The sequence below is a fragment of the Dermacentor silvarum genome, chromosome 3 (genome assembly GCF_013339745.2).
Source record: "Dermacentor silvarum isolate Dsil-2018 chromosome 3, BIME_Dsil_1.4, whole genome shotgun sequence".
NCBI classification, from domain to species: domain Eukaryota; kingdom Metazoa; phylum Arthropoda; class Arachnida; order Ixodida; family Ixodidae; genus Dermacentor; species Dermacentor silvarum.
The window spans coordinates 100,823,496-100,843,181 of NC_051156.1; the positions used below are offsets into that span (position 1 = coordinate 100,823,496).

A 19,686-nucleotide genomic window follows, 5' to 3' on the forward strand; every position below is an offset into this window, starting at 1 on the left:
ATAGACGCGAGTAAACTCAACGTTACCTGGCTAGGCCCACTCGGGGACCATCAGGTCAAACCTGACGGACCTCTCGCGGGCCCTCTGCACTGCCAGGATTTGAGAGGTCTGGTCCTGGGCCTTAATAAGCTTCACCATTGCCTCTTGGGTGTAAGGGCGACTTGGTTTGAGAAAAAAAAATTTAGCAAGAGCAACCGGACTGCAGTTTCTTTTCTTTTTTTGTGTGTGTGTTTTAGTTTTCACCATGAGGTATGTGTTAAGTGCATTGAAATCATTACAATACAAAAGAAAGAAACCTTTTTCCCATGGAAAGGCTTGCGGAGTTACCACGGTTTGTAAATAGTCGCAGCTACAAATCTGCCTCTTGTATCTCACCCCGAAGAAGATAACGAAGAGCGCCGAAATGGCACATAGAAAGGAGACACTTACGCACCGAGTACTGTTATCGCCCCCCCCCCCCCTCCCTTGACCCCCGTTTGTCGTTCGCCAACTGCCTCACCTATCCATGCAACCATGTCCCAAACATGATACTAAAGCGTAGCATTCAATACCGTTATTCATTCTACGCCATATACATGGATGTCCACTAGAGACAAACCTGTTGCATGTACACACTACGTAAATATGACGGATCTCGAACAAGCACCAGCCGGTGTTCCAACTGTTAGTGCATGAGGCCAAACAGAAACAAAGGAAGCAAAGTTCATTCACGCTTCACGTCTCGTTCCTATGGGTATTGGATACGACACGGAGGGCTATTTGGTAAATTGCTATTTAGAATAGCGGAATAAACTGGCTTCGAAGAAAGCGATCCAAACCGATAGCGTCGGCGCCATTGCGCGAGCGCCGACATTTGTGTTCATACGTACTACGCAATGAACGAGAAGGGGAACTGAGGGGCCCGATTTTTGTTCACAGGTACTTGCGCAGGACCGACAGCGTCCGTGAACTTTGTGCCGGCTATTTATAACGTTAATAAGGAGCGTGTGGCGCTACAACATCGTGCAGGAAACGGTCTGGAGAAAGTGGTCAGAACGAACAGAAACATCGCGGAGTTCGGAGGGCTGAAATGCCGGCTAAGCTTGCGCAAGATCGCATAGCCGTCCGCCTAAATCAACCCCAACAGGACATACGTGCTCAATCAACCAACCTTGTTTTCAAACGTGAGCATGGACACCAGCGGCTTAGCCTTGGCCTCCCGCAGCGAAGACGTCATGTAGCCGTACACGAGGGACTCGGCGCGCTGCGGAGTGCCGCACGAGTCGAAGACCACGGCGTCCAGCCGGAGGTCGTCGGTGCGGTTCCGGTTGGCGCGGTCCAGGGCGTACGCGACGGCGAGCATGCTCTGGAAGGTGCCTCCTTCGTGCAGGCTGCCGCAGGAGAACATGTCGGCGCCCCTGCGATGCACGGGCAGCACGGCGCCGATGGCGAGGCTCGGCCCGTCCTCGCCCGACAGCATGGGCTGCACGGCGGGGTCCCGGAACAGGGCGTCGCTGTGGCTTAGGGAGCGCCGGCTGCAGTCGCTGTCCGCTTCGCACGTCGAGTTGACGGTGTACGGAGAACGGCCCGGAGACACCTCGGGCAGGCTGGCGTTCATCTGCAGGCCTTCGTCCCGGTTGTAGGTGCCGATCTGCGGCGTGTCGAGCAAGACCAGCTTTGATGGGGTTGTTATCGCAACAAAACGCTCACATCGTGGAACTTCATATCGCGATAACTGCAATGGACAGATGTACTTATCATAAAGAAGAAGAGTTGACATTCTTTTCGAGGATACTCCTCCTATACATCCTCTCTCAATGGCAAACCAAGGATAAATATCTAGTAAATTAAAAATAATTCTAGAATTTGAAGAATCCAAACCACGGTCTGATTACGAGGCACGCCGTAGTGGGCGACTCCGGATTGATTTTTACCACCTGGGATTCTTTAACGTGGACCCACCCGGTGCACGAGCGTTTTTGCATTGCGCCCCCATCGGAATGCAGCCGCCGCGGCCGGGATCCAGCCCGCGACCTCCAGCTCAGCAGCGCAACGCGATAGCCACTGCATGCGCTACCGCGGCGGAAAAATGTCTAATTATTTCACTGTACTTGCCTGTGAGAACTCTCCCGACATGCCACCCGCTCCCGGACTTCGGTAGTAGGTGACCTGGACGCGGCCGTTCCCGCTGTTGCCGTCGGCGAACTTGAACACCGAGCCGTCGTGCCGAGTGATGCGCACGTTTCGCGTGAAGTTCAACACCAGGCTACGGTACGCGTCGTCCATGACCAGCTCGCAGGGCTTGTTCTCCTCGCCGGCACACCTGACCGAAAACACGGAAGAACAGCACTCACCTGAGGAAGACGTTATGGGCAGAGAATTTGCAACAAATAAATAAATAAAACAGGCAACGGAATTCTGCTTGAGATGATTTTTTCTTCGTCATTATCTGATGCGACGCCTGAGACAACCTACCAATTTCTTTTTTTTAAACTGTAAAACAATGAAAGAATAAACGGCGGTGATTTGACGTTCACGTATTGCCGGTATGTCGCACTTTTGACTATGCATAGAGTACCGCAAGCTATGTCTCAGTGCTTTGTCGTGCTTCTCATAGTTGGCAACACACAATCCGTGCGACAGTGCAACCAGGAGCGACTTTATTCTGGTCGAGGAAATACAAGTTGGCAACTGGGGCCTTTAAAAACGGCGTCGCCGACAGCTCGAGCTTCGTTGTCTTCTTCGTGAAACAGAAAACTTACTTCAGCGATGAATCGAGTGATTCCAAAGCTGAGGTGTGCTGTTCTTCGAGACACCGAGATTCTCACTTAGCTTGTATTCTGAGAGCGAGAGTGAGTATCGCATGGTTTCAGTTTTGCAATAATGGTTGAGATTTTGAATAAATTAACACTTGAACATTGTCTGCAGTGTTCCTGGCAAAAAATGCAATAAGAAATTGCGCATTTTTTGACAGAGTACGGGATAATAGCGTGGCATGAAAGGAGTTAAGGCAACTTTGTGCTCAATTAAGACTGCAAAGCCTCAAGACAGGCTACCTGAGCGGACGAGTTGAACAAAAGAAAGTGACAACTAAGAAAGAATTGGAGAAGTTTAAGCCCGCTGCAGCACTTACTGGTGAGAATTTTTCATAAAGGTGCGGCGAGAGCAGAGCACCGTGGGTGCGATGTAATAAAATTTCACTCCCTACCCTGCCTTCTGCTCGTCCTTTAATAATTGCCCTCACACCTCATGATGTCGAACGTGCCCAAACAGTCCCAATTCTCGGACATAGTTTCGTCACGACAGCTGCATCTACATTTTTCATGTCGTACGACAACGAAACTGTGCTCGCACGCGTTGATGAAAAAAAAATGACTACAATACTATTAGGCTTCGCAAACTGTCTCGATGGAAAGTCAGCTTTACGATTACAAGATGAGCCCGTTTGTTGCCATGCCCCGCGTGCTTCCAAATATTATCCCTTTCAGACGCTATATACGCAATTGTGTACGCCAAGATAGCGCATCAACAGCAAGAGCATTGATTAATTTAAAATATGTCGCGTACATCTTGAAACACTTCCGAGTCAAATAGTGCTGCAAGCTTGAATTACACATACAAATGTTTTAGTAAAACGAGTATGAACATAGATGGTTCGGTATTTTGCTTGGTGTGAGCATGTCATTGTATGTAGTGGGTTCGCTTCTTTCATTGTTTTTTTTCCCACTGTGTTGCACCAGTTATAATTTTCAAGTGACTGGATAGGTGCCTTTCAAGCCTGGTAGACATGGCATAGTTGATGTCAGCATATCTGATGTTCCTGTAGTGAGTTTTCGCGTGGAGTCCACATCCTGTAAACTTGCCAAAACTCACTAAAGAACTCTTCATCTATTCTGCAGCTGTAAGCTTTTTTTATGATTCCAAAGATGTAAGAAAGGCGGTGAAAGTAAGCTATCAACATAACTAAGTGGCTTCTGAAAGGGTTATATCTCACCTCGTCTTGCGCGCCTGGTCGAGGCCGCTCGCCAGGGCGAACACCGCGGTGACCGTCGACTCGGCGGCGCTGGCGTAGTCTTCGTCGAGCGAAGACGCACCCCCGCTGCCGGCAGGCCCGCCGACCAGCGGCGGTGCCAGCGCATTGGCGCAGGCGGCAGGACCGCGGCAGTCGGTCTTCTGCTCGACGTAGGCGCGGTACCAGGGGTCCCGGCCGTTGCCCGTGTAGCTCAGGTGCTGCAGGTGGTCGCGGAATCCCGGCACGTCCACCGACGCCAGCCGGAGTGACAGCGAGCCCAGCGTGACGTCCGGGTGCCGCGAAAGGATGTCACGGAGGCCCAGCGCGACGAAGGTTAGGTCCGCGGGCTGGGGAGACGCCGCCGAGGTCGATGCCTCGTGCAACGCGGTCAGTAGCGCGTCGGCAGCCTTGTCCTTGAGGAAGAGCACCACGACCCTGTAGGGGGGAACACACATTGAGCGTTGTGCAAACGAGCAGACAAGCTGTTTCGAGAAGACAGTTCGGCGACCGCTCCGGTGGACGCAGAACAAATGAAGAATTGCTACGAGAAAACAAGCCCACACTACTGTGCCTCTCTCCGGGTGTGTGATTTGGAACAGTCTACAAAGCCTCTGATACTTAGTTCACCAAGTACGGCGAGCAAACGTCAAGTCACCGCCGTAACGATGCATAGTTAATGGTATAGTACACAGCACAATCACTAGCCGTATAAATAAGTGGTACCTTGTTAGGTAGCGCACCGAGACAGGCGCATCATCGGTGCAATCGGACCCCCCAACTTTGTTCCTGAAGGGTACAGCGGGCAATACAGTGAAAAAAAGTGAGCCTTGTTTTTTTTTTCTTTTTTTACGGCAGCGTTCAAAACTATTGCAAGAATGCAAGTGGAAAGGACAACGTCAACGATAATGCCAACATTTTTTTTTCGCTGGGTTAAGCTGATTGATGATCAACACAAGAAAGTTGTACACTCGGCGGGACATTTTTTTTTCAAGGAATGCGAGCGGCAAAGGGAATCATATACAGGCACCGAAACTAAGTCTCGGCAGCGTATAGTTCTCACCGGGCGCCCTCCCTGCGCCTCCTGAGCAGTTGTGTGGCGGCGGCCCGCACATCGTCGTCCGACGTGCCTTCCTTGAGGCGAAGCGCGGTGGCCAGGCGCAAGGGTCCACCTTCAAGGGCTCGTTCGAACTGCTCCCACACGTCCTGCAGCTCGTCGTCCCGGTCGTCGTACACCGCCGACACGTACGTCCACTTGAAATGCCTGAGAGCAAGGGGGTAGCACGCACGTCTTAACACAGCGGTACACTGTCTACAGAGGGGAGCAGATTGCAGACACATGCGTACCATGTGTTTACTAAGCGTACATGCGCTTAGAAAAACTAAGCTTGAGCAAAGCTGATCCAAATCGTGGCTTAAACGCCAGTTTGCACCACGCTACACTGTCCAGATTCAAGGAAATCTTTCACGACCGATTTTCTGCCCTATAGTGCGCCATTTCTCTAAGTGGGCAACCACCTAGCTCTGCTGTCAGCCTCGATAGAGCGATCACTTGGCTTATACTTCAGAGGGTGTTCTTCTGGCGCTTTCTCGGCTACACAGGTAGGCTTGGTTTTGGAAATCGATGGTAGCATAAGTGCTTGTGTGTTGTATAAATCCGAAGCGGGAATCTGCTCTCGGCGTAGTGCATGAAGCTATCCAGCGACACCAAAAATATTAGGCGGCGAGGACCGCGGTAGCAACACCGAGTAGCAGAGCCTGACCTTAGAAGACCTCCGGAAAGCTGCGATCGCATGCGCCTGCATGCAGGTGATTAGCGATCGATACGCACCTGAGGACACGCAGGACGGCCTGGGCCACCTCCGCGTTGGACGGGAGCACTCGCAGGAGACTCGGGTAGCGGCGGCCGCTCAGCTGCGACAGCGACGAGTCCGAGGCGACCGTGGGAACGCTGGCCGCCGCGGCGAGAACATCGGCCGCGGGCTTCACCGTGCACTGCCCGGCGTTGTTCCTGCCGGAGGCGACAAAGCCGAACACGTGTCGCAGAGTGGGCAGCCGGACGTCCGTGGCGACGGAGGCGAGCGAGTCGCTGGCGAAGTTGGACAGGTCCCGGTAGGTCTTCTCGCGGCTGCCGCACACGTCGAAGACCACCGCCCCGACCTTGACTCCCGGCAGCACCGAGGGGCTGGCGTTGATCTGATCCAGCGCCCACAGGAAGGCTTCGACGCGGCGCACGCCGGACTCGGTGACTCGGTGCGAGCACCGGAACGGGGCGTCTCCGCGCTCGTGCACCGAGAAGGCGGCGGCCAGGTAGACGTGGTCGGGCGACGGCACCACCAGGAAGTCGACGGCCTTGCGCGCGCAGTGCGCCCGGCACGAGGAGGCCTGGCACGCGGACCGGAGCTCGGACAGCGGCACTTCCTTGCCGTCGCTGCCGCCGCCGTAGGTGACCACGGGCATGAGCTCGGTGAACCGGTCCTCGGCCAGCTGGCCCGCCTGCCGAAAGTGAGGTGGAGGGGCGACGTGAACGACACAGGCTTCATGGGCAGCACACATGACGAATCGATGAATGCTGGTCGCCTCGCGAGTTCAGATAAGAAATTCGAGCGGTCCGTCTATAAGGGTTTGGATGTTGTTGCGCGGGACGTTCTCTGCTAGCGGAGAAACATTGCTTGCGCTCTGCGCGCCATGAAGGCACTTCTTGTCTTCCCGAGGGCTACGGGACTGAGGCCCCGTAAATAGATGCAATGTGTAAGCGCGCGTCATTCGCGCGCTTCCGCCGGTTGTGCGTGAGTATGCGCATGGTGCGCAACGTGTCATCTTTTGTATTGCATCTCGGAATAGCATAATATGCCCTCAGCTGGCATCGAGCACTGTCTCTCCAAAGCCAGCATCTCCGGCAGCTGCTGTATACCCCAGACATTTAGCAGCAACGCTACTGCTACAAATCCGCTTATCAGTTATGCTCTACAACGAATACACTAGGCTATCGACCATGAAACCATGCGTTACCTAAAACATGCTTTACGGCTAGCGCTTTCGGCTGCAATGAGAGAACTGGGCGGCCCCTGCCCAACCAGGACAGACTTCGAGGGCCTGGACTTGAATGTTGCGTACTGCGCGAAGGTCTGTCTTAGGTGTATTGGCCAGGCACGTGAAAGCTGTATCCATGAAAGTCGTTCGGAAGGAGTCCCCCCTGCTATACGTACGTAACCCCGAAAAGCTGGAAGCCGCTACATCGTCAGCGCACACTCACCCTCTGCGGCGCGATGCCGGCGGCCGACTTGCGGACATTCCAGAGGTCGACGGCGATGTCTCCGTGGCCTTGTTCGGTGAAGACGAACATCTGGTCCTTTTCGCCCACGCGCATGGTGGTCGCCCGGCGAACTTGCTCGTCCAGCGCCTCTCCCACACCCATGGCGTTGGACAGGAGCCGAGCGCAGTAGGAGGCATCCGTTGCCTGCCGGGAATGTATTATTGCAAGCGAACCTGAAGTGCCTGCTGAAGACGTGATGGTGGACCGGCACAGGCGAGAACACCCACAGGGCATACACGAAGTCTGCTTGTTCGTTGCAGCGTTTACTGCTAAAGCTATAGGAATGCTCTATAGGGAACCGACTTTTAGCACAAAACTCTTATGTTAAGCTGTAGATAACGCTATAATGTCACACTGAATGTAGTTTAAATACTATTTAAATTTTTTCGCAAGAAATTTAAATAGTTTCGTGAGCAATGTGAAAGAAATGGAGATGTAAGGTTTAGAATAGTGAGAATAGACGAACTTGACATGAGAGCTGCAAAACTTTAAGGCTGTAGAAAAGTTGGCATAGTGGTAATTAATTGCTCGATAAACGACATACAACTTCGGCACAGTCACTCGCAGCGCGGATTACAGCACTGAAGTCATAATACATCACTGTAGTCTCTCTTCGTAAGAGCAGTTGCTCTCACAAGGACGCCTCTTCGCTGTCTCAGATGTCAGGTAACGAAATGTTATGACGTCGTCAACGTCGTAGATGTCGTACATTCCACATTGCAATCCTGAAATGTACATGCCCTCCTTCGGTTCCGTTTAAACAAAGCGAGGGAAAACAATTATACCTAGTTAAATGCTCTGTGCAGTAAACTATATAGGGTCGCAAAATGTCTGCCTTTCCGCTGTTTGAAATATTGCAGGGATAGTTCTATCCCGGCTGCGGTTGCCGCATCTCGGCAAAGACGGAATAAAAAGCGCTCGCATGCTTACATTCAGACGAAAGCTGAGCGACGACTCTAGCTGGGAATTAATATGTCCCTCCACTATGCATCTTCCACAACCAATGTGTTGCCGTGGGACATTAAAAGCAATCAATCAGTCAATAAAAGGAAGGCATCGTTCCTCACCTCCCGCGATCCTCCGCACACCTGGTCGCGCAGGTCCCTAAGTGCTGTGGCAGCAACGAGCACGGCCTGCATGACGTCCACCACCGAGCGGCTGGGCAGCAACGGCACCGAGCACTCCTGGCCGCTTTGAGTCTGGTGGCACGTCCTCGTCTGAGACCACAGATCTCCGAAGAAGCGGTCCTGGTCGGGACGCAGGCGCTCGTAGTACGACTCGAAGTCCAGAACCTGCGCGTGGCCCGCAGGTATAGCGATGAGTCGGTCTCACGCGTGACACGTTGCGCAAACGCGTGTGTGTCACTTGAAGCGGCAGCTTGCATCGAACATCATCCAACAGGCTAATACACTTGTCCTCTTGGAACACTAGCAGGAATTCGCTGTGTTCAAGTTAACATGCTTAACACTCCTATAATAAGTCGCACTGAGGTACGTCGACAGCTTCGAACAGCATGCAGGTAGTAGAGTATAATTTATATTTGTTGTATGCTCGATGTCAGTACAGCTCAGAGGGTACGCGAAGCCATGTTCAGAATAACGCAAGCGCTAGTTTGCCGGACGCGTGTTTACGCCGTTTCAGCAATGAACGTCGTGCCTTTGCATCAAAGAGCAGTCTAATGGTCATTACCTCTAACACCGTACATTCTGCGAAGAGGCGGCGTTGGACGCTATATAGATTTGAAACATCGAAAGGAGATGGAACGGATGGATAGGGCTAGACTTTTCTCATTCAGTGACATTACCCAATTCTACAGAAAGTCGAGGTGTATATATCCACCTCCTAACCCAAAATTAAACAGGTCTCAGGCGGTTGACTGGAGGCAACTTCAAACTAGAACCTACACGAACCCGGTACATCTTAACCGCATGTTTCCAGATTTATACCCTGAGGCCAAATGTAAGTTATGTAATGATAGAGTAGCCACCTTAGAACACATACTCTGGGATTGTGAAATAGTTCAGAGAATTGCAGTCCCCCCGGATGAACTAAGGGCGCGGTGGAGAACCGCACTGACTAGCTCTGATCTTCAGTACCAACTTTGGGCCATCCAGCAAGCCCGGGAAGCTACCGAGAGACAGGGTCTCTCTGCTGCCCCCGGCGCGGCCTAGACCCAGGCCATCAATTTGCCGGATACTTATTAAAATTGACTCACTCACGCACTCGAAACGAGTTAGCATGAGCAGGCAATTTCCACGCTGCTTCGCGGAGGTTTTCGGCGCTATCTCTATTTAGGAATGCGAGGTTCGCCACGCGGGCGTTACTATACCTGTCCGTACTGGGGCCGCAATAGGACGGCGCCGAGAGCGTCCTCCTCGTGGCCGTCGAAACTGACGGGCTGTCCGCCGCCGTGAATGAGAACCAAGTCGGCGTGGTCCAGGAGTCCCTCGGAGCGGGCCCTTCGCAGCGCCGCCAGGAAACGCAGGGTGTCTTCAGAATCGGTCCAGAGGACGACAGCGCGGGCACCGTTGGCCGCAGCCGTCGTGAGCCGCGTGATGAGGTTGGGATCCAGCTGGCGGCCTGCGCTTAGCGTCGCCTGGATGGCGAGACAGATGCCCTCGGCCTCGGCACGCTCCTTGAAGGCGTCGACGGCGCGGGACTCGCTCTCGCTCGACACGACGGAGACGTAACTCCAGTCCAGGCTCTGCAAGTAGGCCACCGCGGCCTCGGCAATCTTTTCGATGGGCAGCGGGATCTGGTAGAGGTAACCGCGGCGGGGATCGTGCGAGGCGGCGAGATCCGTCGTGGACACTAGGGTGACGTTGACGCGAGACAGGAGAGACGCGGCCACCCTGGTGTGCTCGGCCGACAGGGAAGAGGACACGAAGACGGTGGGCACGCCCAGTTCCGAGAAGTGCTCCAGCACGGCCGACGCGTCCCGGGCGAGGACGGACGCCGAGGAACAGGTGTCGATGACGCGCAGGTCGAGCTTGAGGCCCGGCAGGAGGACGCCGTTGGAGTTGATTTTGCGCACCATCCAGGAGGCGGCCTCGAGGTCCTGCACGGCCAGCCGGTCGACCGTGGCCCCGCAGCCGAAGGCGCCGTGGCCGGCGTTGTGGAGAGGAAGCAGCACAGGAAGAACGATGTCGGAGGCAGAGATACCGGCCTCGCCGCTGGCCGGCAGGGAAGAAGCCGACGTCACGGTCGCTTCGGCTTCCTCCAGGCGAGTGGTGCGGAACCTGCGGGTATCGGGAACTTCTTAGAACACTCAGTAATGCAAAGCGGGATTTGTGACTACAGGCGCACTGCCTGCTAATTATGCGCAGCTACCATCACAGCAGGCCGGCTGCCAGTCGTCTCTACTATAGATGATAAACCGAGTGCACAAAAATGACGAAGCAATGCCGCAACAAGGCACTGCATGTGACCCGCGTATTTCCGGCTTACCTGATGCAGTTATGGCACGTATCGGAGGAGCAAAGTGCCGGCATAAACCGAGTGTCCTTCTGCAAGAGCTTGGCCTCTTCCGAGTCGTAAAGTATCAGCTGCGCAGAAAGGAAAAAAAAACACAGTATTTGGAGCAAAGTTGTCACAAAAATAGCAAGCAAAAGTCGCCGCTTCCATACAACATCATATGAAATTATTGAACGGTAGAAATGAAAGACTAGAAAAGCTTAAGACGTAAAGAATGATCATATCAAAAAGTTCAGGTTCCACAAGCTCCAAGAGATGTTCCTCGCTAGCGTTAGCCATGCGGAATCCGAAAGGGATCAATAAGGTCCGTACCTTTGAGCTCTTCAAAAGTTTCCAAAACACGAGGTTATTTTGACTTTTCGCCGTGGTTGCGGAACATATAGCAAGACGCCCAGCATCAATATCAGTTCGTGAGCACATGCGCTTGCAACATTACGCGTGCTCGAAGCAGTCTCGTTTACTTAACTCGCTGTTTGAATCCACACGAACTTCTTTGAATCCCTATACCAACGAGCGTCGGAAAACTGTTCGCGGACTGCACTTTCACTATCGAGTTCAACGGTCGTCGACCGGAGACGCATCCAGGTGGTCTAACGGGCAACTTCGTAATATTGGTGAACCAACCTGCTTGAAGTCTGTTCCCTTGACGGCGTCGTAGAGGAACCGGGTCAACGCCAGGTGACTTCCGCCCAGTTCTCCCAGGACGTCAGAGGCAGCGCGCGCTTCCCGGCTTGCAGCGGCCGCTCCCGGCGCCGCAGGCAGCTGTTCGGCTCCGGTCCGAGACAGAGCCAAGGCGGCGGCCGCAGCACCGGGCTCGAGGAAGGAGCCGGCGAACTGACGCCTCGTGAGGCGCCGCAGCTCGGGACAGAGTCCGGGTTGTCCTCGGCACAGCGCTTTCCAGGCCGAGCGCAGCGCCTGCGCTAGCGTGAACACGCCCCGCGCGGCCGGAAGGGCCCGGGACGTTCGCACTACGGCTTGCGCGGGCTCGTGGCTCAGGGACAGGTCGGGACACGGCGCCGCGTTCTCCAGGCCAGGAATCCTGCGACGCACGGGACGGCCGTGGCTCAGCGCGAAGGCGTGGTGGTCCAGTGTCTACGGCGTTCAGCTACTGAGCACGATGTCGCGAGTTCGACTCCTAGCCGCAGTAGCCGCATTACGATGGAAGCGGAATGCAAGAACCTTCTTGTGCTTAGATTGAGGTGCACGTTAAAGAACCCCGTGTGGTCGAAATGAATCCGACGTCCGCCTCCTCCTGCCTATTGCGACGTCGCTCATAGCCCCGGTGTCGCATTGGGACGGTAAATCCCATGATTTGATTTGGTTGGAGTAATTAGGTTGAGAACTCAACTGTTATAGAATGTTCGGAAGCTACTCGATCATGTTATTCACAGGTCATGTCGTGGGCCCACATTACGAATGGAATGTATATATCTCCAACTTATGTGTTGTATTAAGCAGCACAACAGCTCGGTGCTGTTGGCCACAATCACACACTATATGTTCTTAATTTATAGTGTTGTTCTTATCGAGCATTGATTCTTCTCTTTACCCACTGCGAAATCTGTTCATTATTCACTTAATTTGATGTATAATTTTCGCTTGTTTAGTGCATTGTCTTTAGCAGTGACTTTGGGATAATGGGCTATATTGCAGACAAACTTTCCATTTTGTTCTAGTTAATAAATAACGATAACCATCAACAGCAGAAGGCCTTGCACGCGACTTGTCAAGTACCACGTCATGTAGACGTAGTACAGTGGGAGTAGCAGAAATAATAATAATAATAATAATAATAATAATAATAATAATAATAATAATAATAATAATAATAATAATAATAATAATAATAATAATAATAATAATAATAATAATAATAATAATAATAATAATAATAATAATAATAATAATAACGGACCTGACACCCGGTATCCTGCAACGCTTCTGCTTTGCGACGAGCTCCAAGTACCATCGGTCCTGGGCCTTCTTGACGTCGGCGGCCAGGCTCATGTTGTTCCAGTGGTCCTCGAACGATCCCACTGTGGGCGGGTACGGGGCGAGCGCGTAGAAGCCCCCGCGGTTGAGCAGCGGGCCCAGCCGGCGCAGGGCCTCCTCTCCGGGCACCCAGGCGAAGAACCACTGCCGGTGGCGCAGGAAGGTGTCCGGGTCCGAGGCGATCAACTCGGCCAGGGCCTCGGCGACGTCGGCCGACGTGGATACCACGAACACGGGTGTGGCGTCCTCCAGCTGGACGAGCAGGTTGCGCAGCCGCAGACGGGCCCTGTCCCCGCCGCCATCTTGGGCGGACATCTTGGGCAAGGCCTCGATGAGCGTGACGCAGGGCGAGGCGGCCGACACGGCGCGCTGGCTGAGCGCCTTCACCACGGCCACGCTGGGCTCGTCGTGAGAGTGGAGCACGGCGAAGTGCTCCCACTTCATGTCGAACGCGGCCTCTAGCAGCAGCTGCAGCCGGCAATGGCGTCGAAAGAAATAAGAGATAGTGGCGCGTTGAGGAAGGACACGGGAAGCTCGCGAAAGCGCGCAGTCGGTGTCACAGACTCCGTATATGCGCTCACAATATTTTAAAAAAGCATATTGCTTCCTGAGATTAGAGACACAGCAGGAATTGGCAACTACATGAGTACAACACACATATAGAATCAACATGTTACATGGTGAAGGAAGTTCCTTCGCGAAACGCTCAGGTGGCAATTGTCGCACACAAGCATGCAGGTTATTCCACATTTCAATCGTAAATCGCAGGAAAGAAATTTTGAAGCTATCTAAGTGAGAGCTAAGGGTAACGATATTCTGAGCATCAGTTGTTCGTGTTCTCAGTAATAAGGCTTTGAGCCATATTTACATGTATTGACATCTTTTAAAGAATACAAAAGGACTGTCACGGTGTGGTGGCCAAAAAATTAAATTCTGGGGTTTGAGGTGCCAAAACTACGACCTGATTATGAAACACGCTGTAGTGGCGGTCTCCGGATTAATGTTGGCCACCTGGGAATCTTTAGCGTGTACCAAATGCATGGTACACGGGCATTCTATCTTTCGCCCCCATCGAAATGTGGCCGCCGCGGCCGGGATTCGAACCCGCGACCGCGTGCTTAGCAGCGCAACGCCATATAGCCACTAAGCAACCACGGTGGGTCACAGAGTGGTCGCTGCTTAACATAAAATGGTATATGCATTGAGTGTAAGTGTTAGAAGGGTGTTATTAAATCTATGCCTCCATACTGTGTTCCAGATCTTATTAGATTATGTTCACTATGTTCTAAGGCGGCGTTGCTAGTGGCTGTCAAATGCCAATGCTGTTTGTAGGGGGTAGGGCTCCGGCCGGCACACTGCCTTTGCCGTCCTCTTAAAAGTGCCCCTTATATTCGTACACTTTTGTAATCTTCGCCTCACAATGGTCATAAGAGGGATTATACTATTGAGAAACAGCTAGTACTCACCATGAGATTCTCTATGCTGACTCCTGTAATGCGGTGTGCCATTTCACTTTTGTATTCATATACTTGCCTGTACTCGTAGTTAGCCACTGTTTTCGTTTACTTTCAAGATCGAATGTGAATAGCACGAGAAAACGCTGTGTGCAAACTAAATGAAAATGCAAAGTATGTTTTTTTGTTTTTGTTTTTTTCCGAGGAGACAAGAGCTAGTCAAGCCATTTCGAGCTTCTTTCTTTCTTTGTCCCCCATCGTTGTCTGGATGGAAAATAGTCGTCATTATTATAAATTTTGAAAAAGTTTACAAATCAAATGCTTTATTTTTCAAAGCACTAGTCGTATTTTAGTTAACCATAAAAGGTACAAATCACGAATACTGCCATTCGCGCATAGCCCCCCCCCCCCCCCCCTACCCCCTCTATTAATAGCCATTGGCTTGGAAGTCACCGGTTATGTTTAGTTCGCTCTCTTTTGGCAGATGCAATTACACTATTTTCTACGTGATCTGACGTCAATGTGTGAATCGCCCTAGATTTCTCTATGCCGCGCTCCGAGCTTAAAACATAATCATTTGGAGCCGCCTGCGCGGGTTCTCGCTCCAGACTTTGCCGCGAGTTGTACCTTTCCGAGCTTCGACGGATTCCTATATATAGCAGTACATGATCGCAGCGCACCCACGTATACGCGCTGCAGGAGCGCTTAAGTCGCGTGTTGTACTTAGGCGTATTTTGAATAATTGTAAGGGCTGCGATATTAAGAACGTTCATTCGCGCTTTAGCCAACATTTCAACGCCTTCTGTTCACGAATTTACTGGCCCACAACTGGCGCGCTAAACTTGGTTTCTCAGCCATATATTTTCAGCGCGCTTCTTTGGCTGTCTTGTTGGCCATGTAAGTGAAAACTGATTTGATTTGGCGAGCAAGAGCTTAGCGAACCTTTTTATGTGCTCTTTTGTGGAGTTTTAGTGTCTGGTGGTTGATTAGAGGGCAATTGTCGCAAACATTGTTTTTTTGAGCTAACAATAGCGCAAACGCTTCAGCGGATTCCTCAAGCACAAAGGAGAATCCCCGTCTCGGTTACGGCAGTCCGCCTTTACAGGTTAAAGGGCACCGCAGTCGCAGGACCAGCAGAGTGTGGGGCCTTGACGTGCTTGCCACGCATCGGTGACACGTCGCTGAATCTTGTGCGGCGGTTAGGAAGGCAAGCGATAAAGCAAAGTGAGCTAGTCTGGGCATCACCACGGTCAGCTGGTCATCAGCTCTCATTGGAGATAGCGGTGGATCTGTTTGTTACGATGACCTGTCACTCGGTGAGAGGAGTTCTGACGCGGGTTACGACCACGTGGACAGTTTAGTTTATGTGTAAGTATTGCATTGTATGTTTTACGTCCTTCCACTTTATTTTTTAATGCGTTAGCATTAGGATTGTCAAAATGGACAAAAGTATGCGTGAGAAGTGTGGAAAGCCGGTCACGTGATCGAGGTAGAGATATGGATATGAGTCTTCAAAAAGGTACGACGTAATGCTAACGCATTTCTCTCGCATTGATCGCGAAATCTCCTCTGAATTTATTTTTACTAAGTCGACAGTTTACTCACTCAACGTAACGAAATAAGCCTCGTTTTCTCTTCCGATAAATTATATTACTTCCAATTTGTACTTTATCGTTTGACTGAATGCCTGCGCCGGCGCATGAATTTATACGTTTCAATTGTGTGCGGCGTGCTTTTGGAACAGCAGGAGCCGTGTAGCTAGGGCACAGTGGAAGTATTGAAGGTACGCTGCTGTCACCAGCCTTAAATTTCTTAATTTGCAGTTCTGTCTAATATCATCTAAAGTGATGGCTGCACACTTTCCATCTCACCTTAGGGTGCGAGTGTGAACACGAGACCTAAAGAGCCGAATAAAAAGGCAGTTCGCACGGTATTAACAAAGACAATAATTGTTTTTTTTTCTGCAGTGATACCTATTTGCGCGAACTTTCCTTTCAAAAATATTGACACGTGTGACGCGTAGATTGTTTATATTACTTAGGTGACCGTTTATCCCCGCCTAACCACTGCTCCAATGTTATCGCTCGGCAAAAGACGCGCCTACATGTTTCGGAACTTTTCCGAATGTTGTCGCCCATTCCATAGAGGGAGGATCTTGTCTAATCCGCATGCATGCACACCTTGCCTGGCACGCTCTCGACGCGAATTAGACACCGTCGGTGAACGAAGTGAATGCCACGAAGTGAACATAAATGTACCAGCGCATCTCGTAATTCATCACACGTACAATTTCATACTGTATATAACTGCATTTTCTGACAGTCAAGTAACGCTAGAGCCGCCACATCTTTTCAGTAAAGCGTCGTGATCCATTCATCACGCATGTGCGTGATAAATGGTAACTCACAGTTTATACGACATGTACCTATACATACATGTACCACATGTAGTTTATGTAATGTACCTTGTACATTACATAAACACGCAAGCAGTGCACCATTACTGTTGATTGTACTCACTGAATTTAGAATAGGTCTTTACTATCAAAAAGGATGGGCCTCAATTAGATTGAGAGATGCTACCAAAGTCGAAGAGCCTCTGCGCACAGCGGCAGCGCTGAGAAGGTTCGTGATGCCCATACTGAGACTCGCGAATGTATAGCTACAGCAGAATAGCAATACTGCCAGGCGTAAAGGAATATACACGCGCGGTCTGTGACCTGAGATAACGGTGCAAGTTCTCCTCACTCGGTGTCAAAGCGACTTTCAGAATTAAGCTCCAGTTGACGCACTCACCTTGGCCAGGTACTCGGGCGGCGCTATGGCGCTGCTCTCCAAAGGGATGGTGGGGACGTCGTGCTCCCTCAGGAGGCTAGCGATGAGCTCTTCGTTCCTCAGGGTGCTCGTCATCAGAGTGCCTGGCGGAAAGTTATACAAGAAGGCGCATGCAGGGTTAGAAGGCGGCCGTCGGTCGCAGCTAACGAGTATGGCCAGGCAGTTCACACGTTGGAATATGGACTTATTATTTGAACATTTTGGTCACCGAAAGTTCCAGAACGGACAAAGGACGCAGTGAAGCACGGACAAACCCGCGGCGCCGTTTGTCCTTCGTCCGCCCTGGCGTGGTTCTTTTCGTGTCCACGGTTTAGGTGATAACACGACTTGAACACGACACAAAAACAAATAAAGTTTATTTCATATCAACTTTAATGCCCCAAACTCAGGGAGCACTCCTGTAGAGGCCGCGCATTAAGACTCCAGCGGACTCACCTATAACTCTGGAACTGTTGGCGGTACTGACGCAAGTCTCCGAGTTTCCTCGTAGAACGGGCAGGAGCGCATCCAGTTGCAGGTAGGCCCTCGCCTTGTGGCCGCAGGAGTCGAACACCCGCATTCCTGGACAATGATAGCGTGAGTTGGTCGTTTTCGAGGTGTGCAGTGCCGCGCGAAAGTCGCACAGCCTTACATGGAGAACAAGCGATCAGATAGTATTAGTAGCAGCACGTTTTATCTTCAGCGTAGCTATAGCCTATACCGCTATGCGTTTTATTGCAGCAGTGCAGCGCGCAGTTGTCACGTCGAGAGACCCGAAGACGCCAAGTACTGACGGCTAGAGAAGTACTGAATGTTTTACTTGAAATATTGATTGTCACATTGACGATTTGATTTCACGAAGATTTCTTCAAAAATACTTACCACGCACGTCGTCAAGTATTTATAACTGCGAACCACTAATAAGAGTGTACGGTTCTTAAGACCCTGCAGCTTTTCATGACTTTAATTAAGCTGTCATCGCCCTGGGGGGGGGGGGGGGGGAGGTGGCATTATGTATATAAGAGTGTCTATTTCGGCTGTTCGCCAATTGGCTCCAGCTGCACGAGCGAGAAAGAGACTGGCTGGCTCCTTCTCGCTCGTGCAGCTGGAGCTCATTGACGAGATCCGAAATGGACAGTCCACTAGGTGGACTCTTACATAATCGAAAGGAGGCAAAGAAAGCTTAGCTTTAAACAAGTCTCTTTACCTGACCCAAAGCTAAAGGACAATCACTGGGAAGCGCAGTGAGACGTCGTGTAAGTTAAGCTACACTCGCATATGTGCTTCCATGAAACTGAAAGATGGGCGATTATAGACTATGGGAGTTCTCCCGTTTGTTCTTTGCTAGCCCGTAGGTTCCATTGCTAGCCCGCTGTGAAAGCAGATTCCACACGCCAATCAAGACACTGACTGGTTCGTCCCTTGTTTCAGACACCGGCCGGTGTCCATCAGCCAAAATACTTCGACACGTTCGGCACAGGGGTCATCGCACGAGCCCCTTAGTGCTTCAGCCACATCAGTGAAGACGTTAGTGACGAAAACAAATTGCTCACCGATCTTGACGCCGGGCACGAATCCCTGGTCCCTGTTGAGGAGGCCGACGGCCCACTTGAAGAGCTCGAGGGTCTCGACCCCCTGGGCCAGGGGCGAGCCGCATCCCAGCAGGGCGTCCTTGGCGGGCTCGTGAGCCTGTACGAACGCGCCCAAGAAGACGTCGGCGTCCGGCTCCAAGACGATGCCGTTCGTCACCGCGCCTCGGCGCCGGGCAAGCCGGCTCCGATGAAGTGTCGACGGCGGCGGCGGCAGGGGACGCGACCGTCACGGCGAGGACTGCGCCCAAGAGGACGCAGAGGACGACCGCAGACAACGAAGACATCACGCGGGAGCCGGTGGGGCTGCGTGGCCTAGAGGTGCTCCTGTGTAGGTGCATGGCAGTGGCGGCGTGGAAGCCCTACGGATTGCGGAAAGAGAGAGAGAGAAAGAACGGGTAAGAAAATGACAATAAAAAAACAACGCACAAGTTGGAGCAGGCGCGTAAGTTACAGTCGCTTCCTTCGCGTCGAGTCGTTCCTCACTTCTTTACCGCGTTCCGAGAAGAGCTAGGAGCAAGACACGAAAGAGACCGGACAAGCGTCGCTTCGTCTCTCAGCTGTTTCCTTGCCTCGAAGTCTTTTTTTTTTCTGTTTTTGACGCGCTAAAGTATGCGAGAGAGGGCAACTGCGATGCAGAGAGCGACGGAACTGACGCTCGACCCTGCGCACGGACAAGGGGGGCGTCGAAGTGAAGATTGCCACCGAGCTATAATTGTGAAAGTGCAGTCGCAAATCTTGTTCATTTAAACTCGGCGCGCTGCGTGCCGGACGTCTCACGTATATCTAGAGTGTCACTTTACTTGGAGAGACAGCGCAACTCCTCTCTTTCGTACAGAGAGGATCTGTCAATAGTGTTTTGTGGCACAAGGGCATCCGGGCTTAAGAGTGCCAAGGACTCGAATTCATTCATGTGCGAACCGCGGGGCACACGTCACTATCGCATTGTAGCCCATGTGCCCCGAGAGTTTAGGGAGGGCGACGAGGCGCAACGATTAAATAAAATCAAATTATGGGCTCCTGGCTGCGTCGCTTTCGAGAGAGAGAGAGAGAGATGCGA

At 51.9% G+C, this 19,686-nt stretch overlaps 1 protein-coding gene across 1 annotated transcript in view; it reads right to left on the minus strand.

The window, feature by feature from the left end:
* LOC119444608 (uncharacterized) overlaps positions 1–18,855 on the minus strand; it is a gene marked incomplete at its 5' end in the record, with an annotated part of 28,691 nt that extends 9,836 nt beyond the window's left edge. The window contains 14 exon segments of the mRNA XM_037708979.2: positions 1,151–1,630; positions 2,095–2,302; positions 3,974–4,426; positions 5,052–5,252; positions 5,820–6,484; positions 7,245–7,448; positions 8,372–8,596; positions 9,634–10,543; positions 10,752–10,849; positions 11,403–11,817; positions 12,694–13,238; positions 17,020–17,141; positions 17,494–17,619; positions 18,591–18,855. Coding sequence (XP_037564907.1) covers positions 1,151–1,630; positions 2,095–2,302; positions 3,974–4,426; positions 5,052–5,252; positions 5,820–6,484; positions 7,245–7,448; positions 8,372–8,596; positions 9,634–10,543; positions 10,752–10,849; positions 11,403–11,817; positions 12,694–13,238; positions 17,020–17,141; positions 17,494–17,619; positions 18,591–18,855 — 4,917 coding nt within the window.
* Positions 18,856–19,686: the final 831 nt, after the last annotated feature.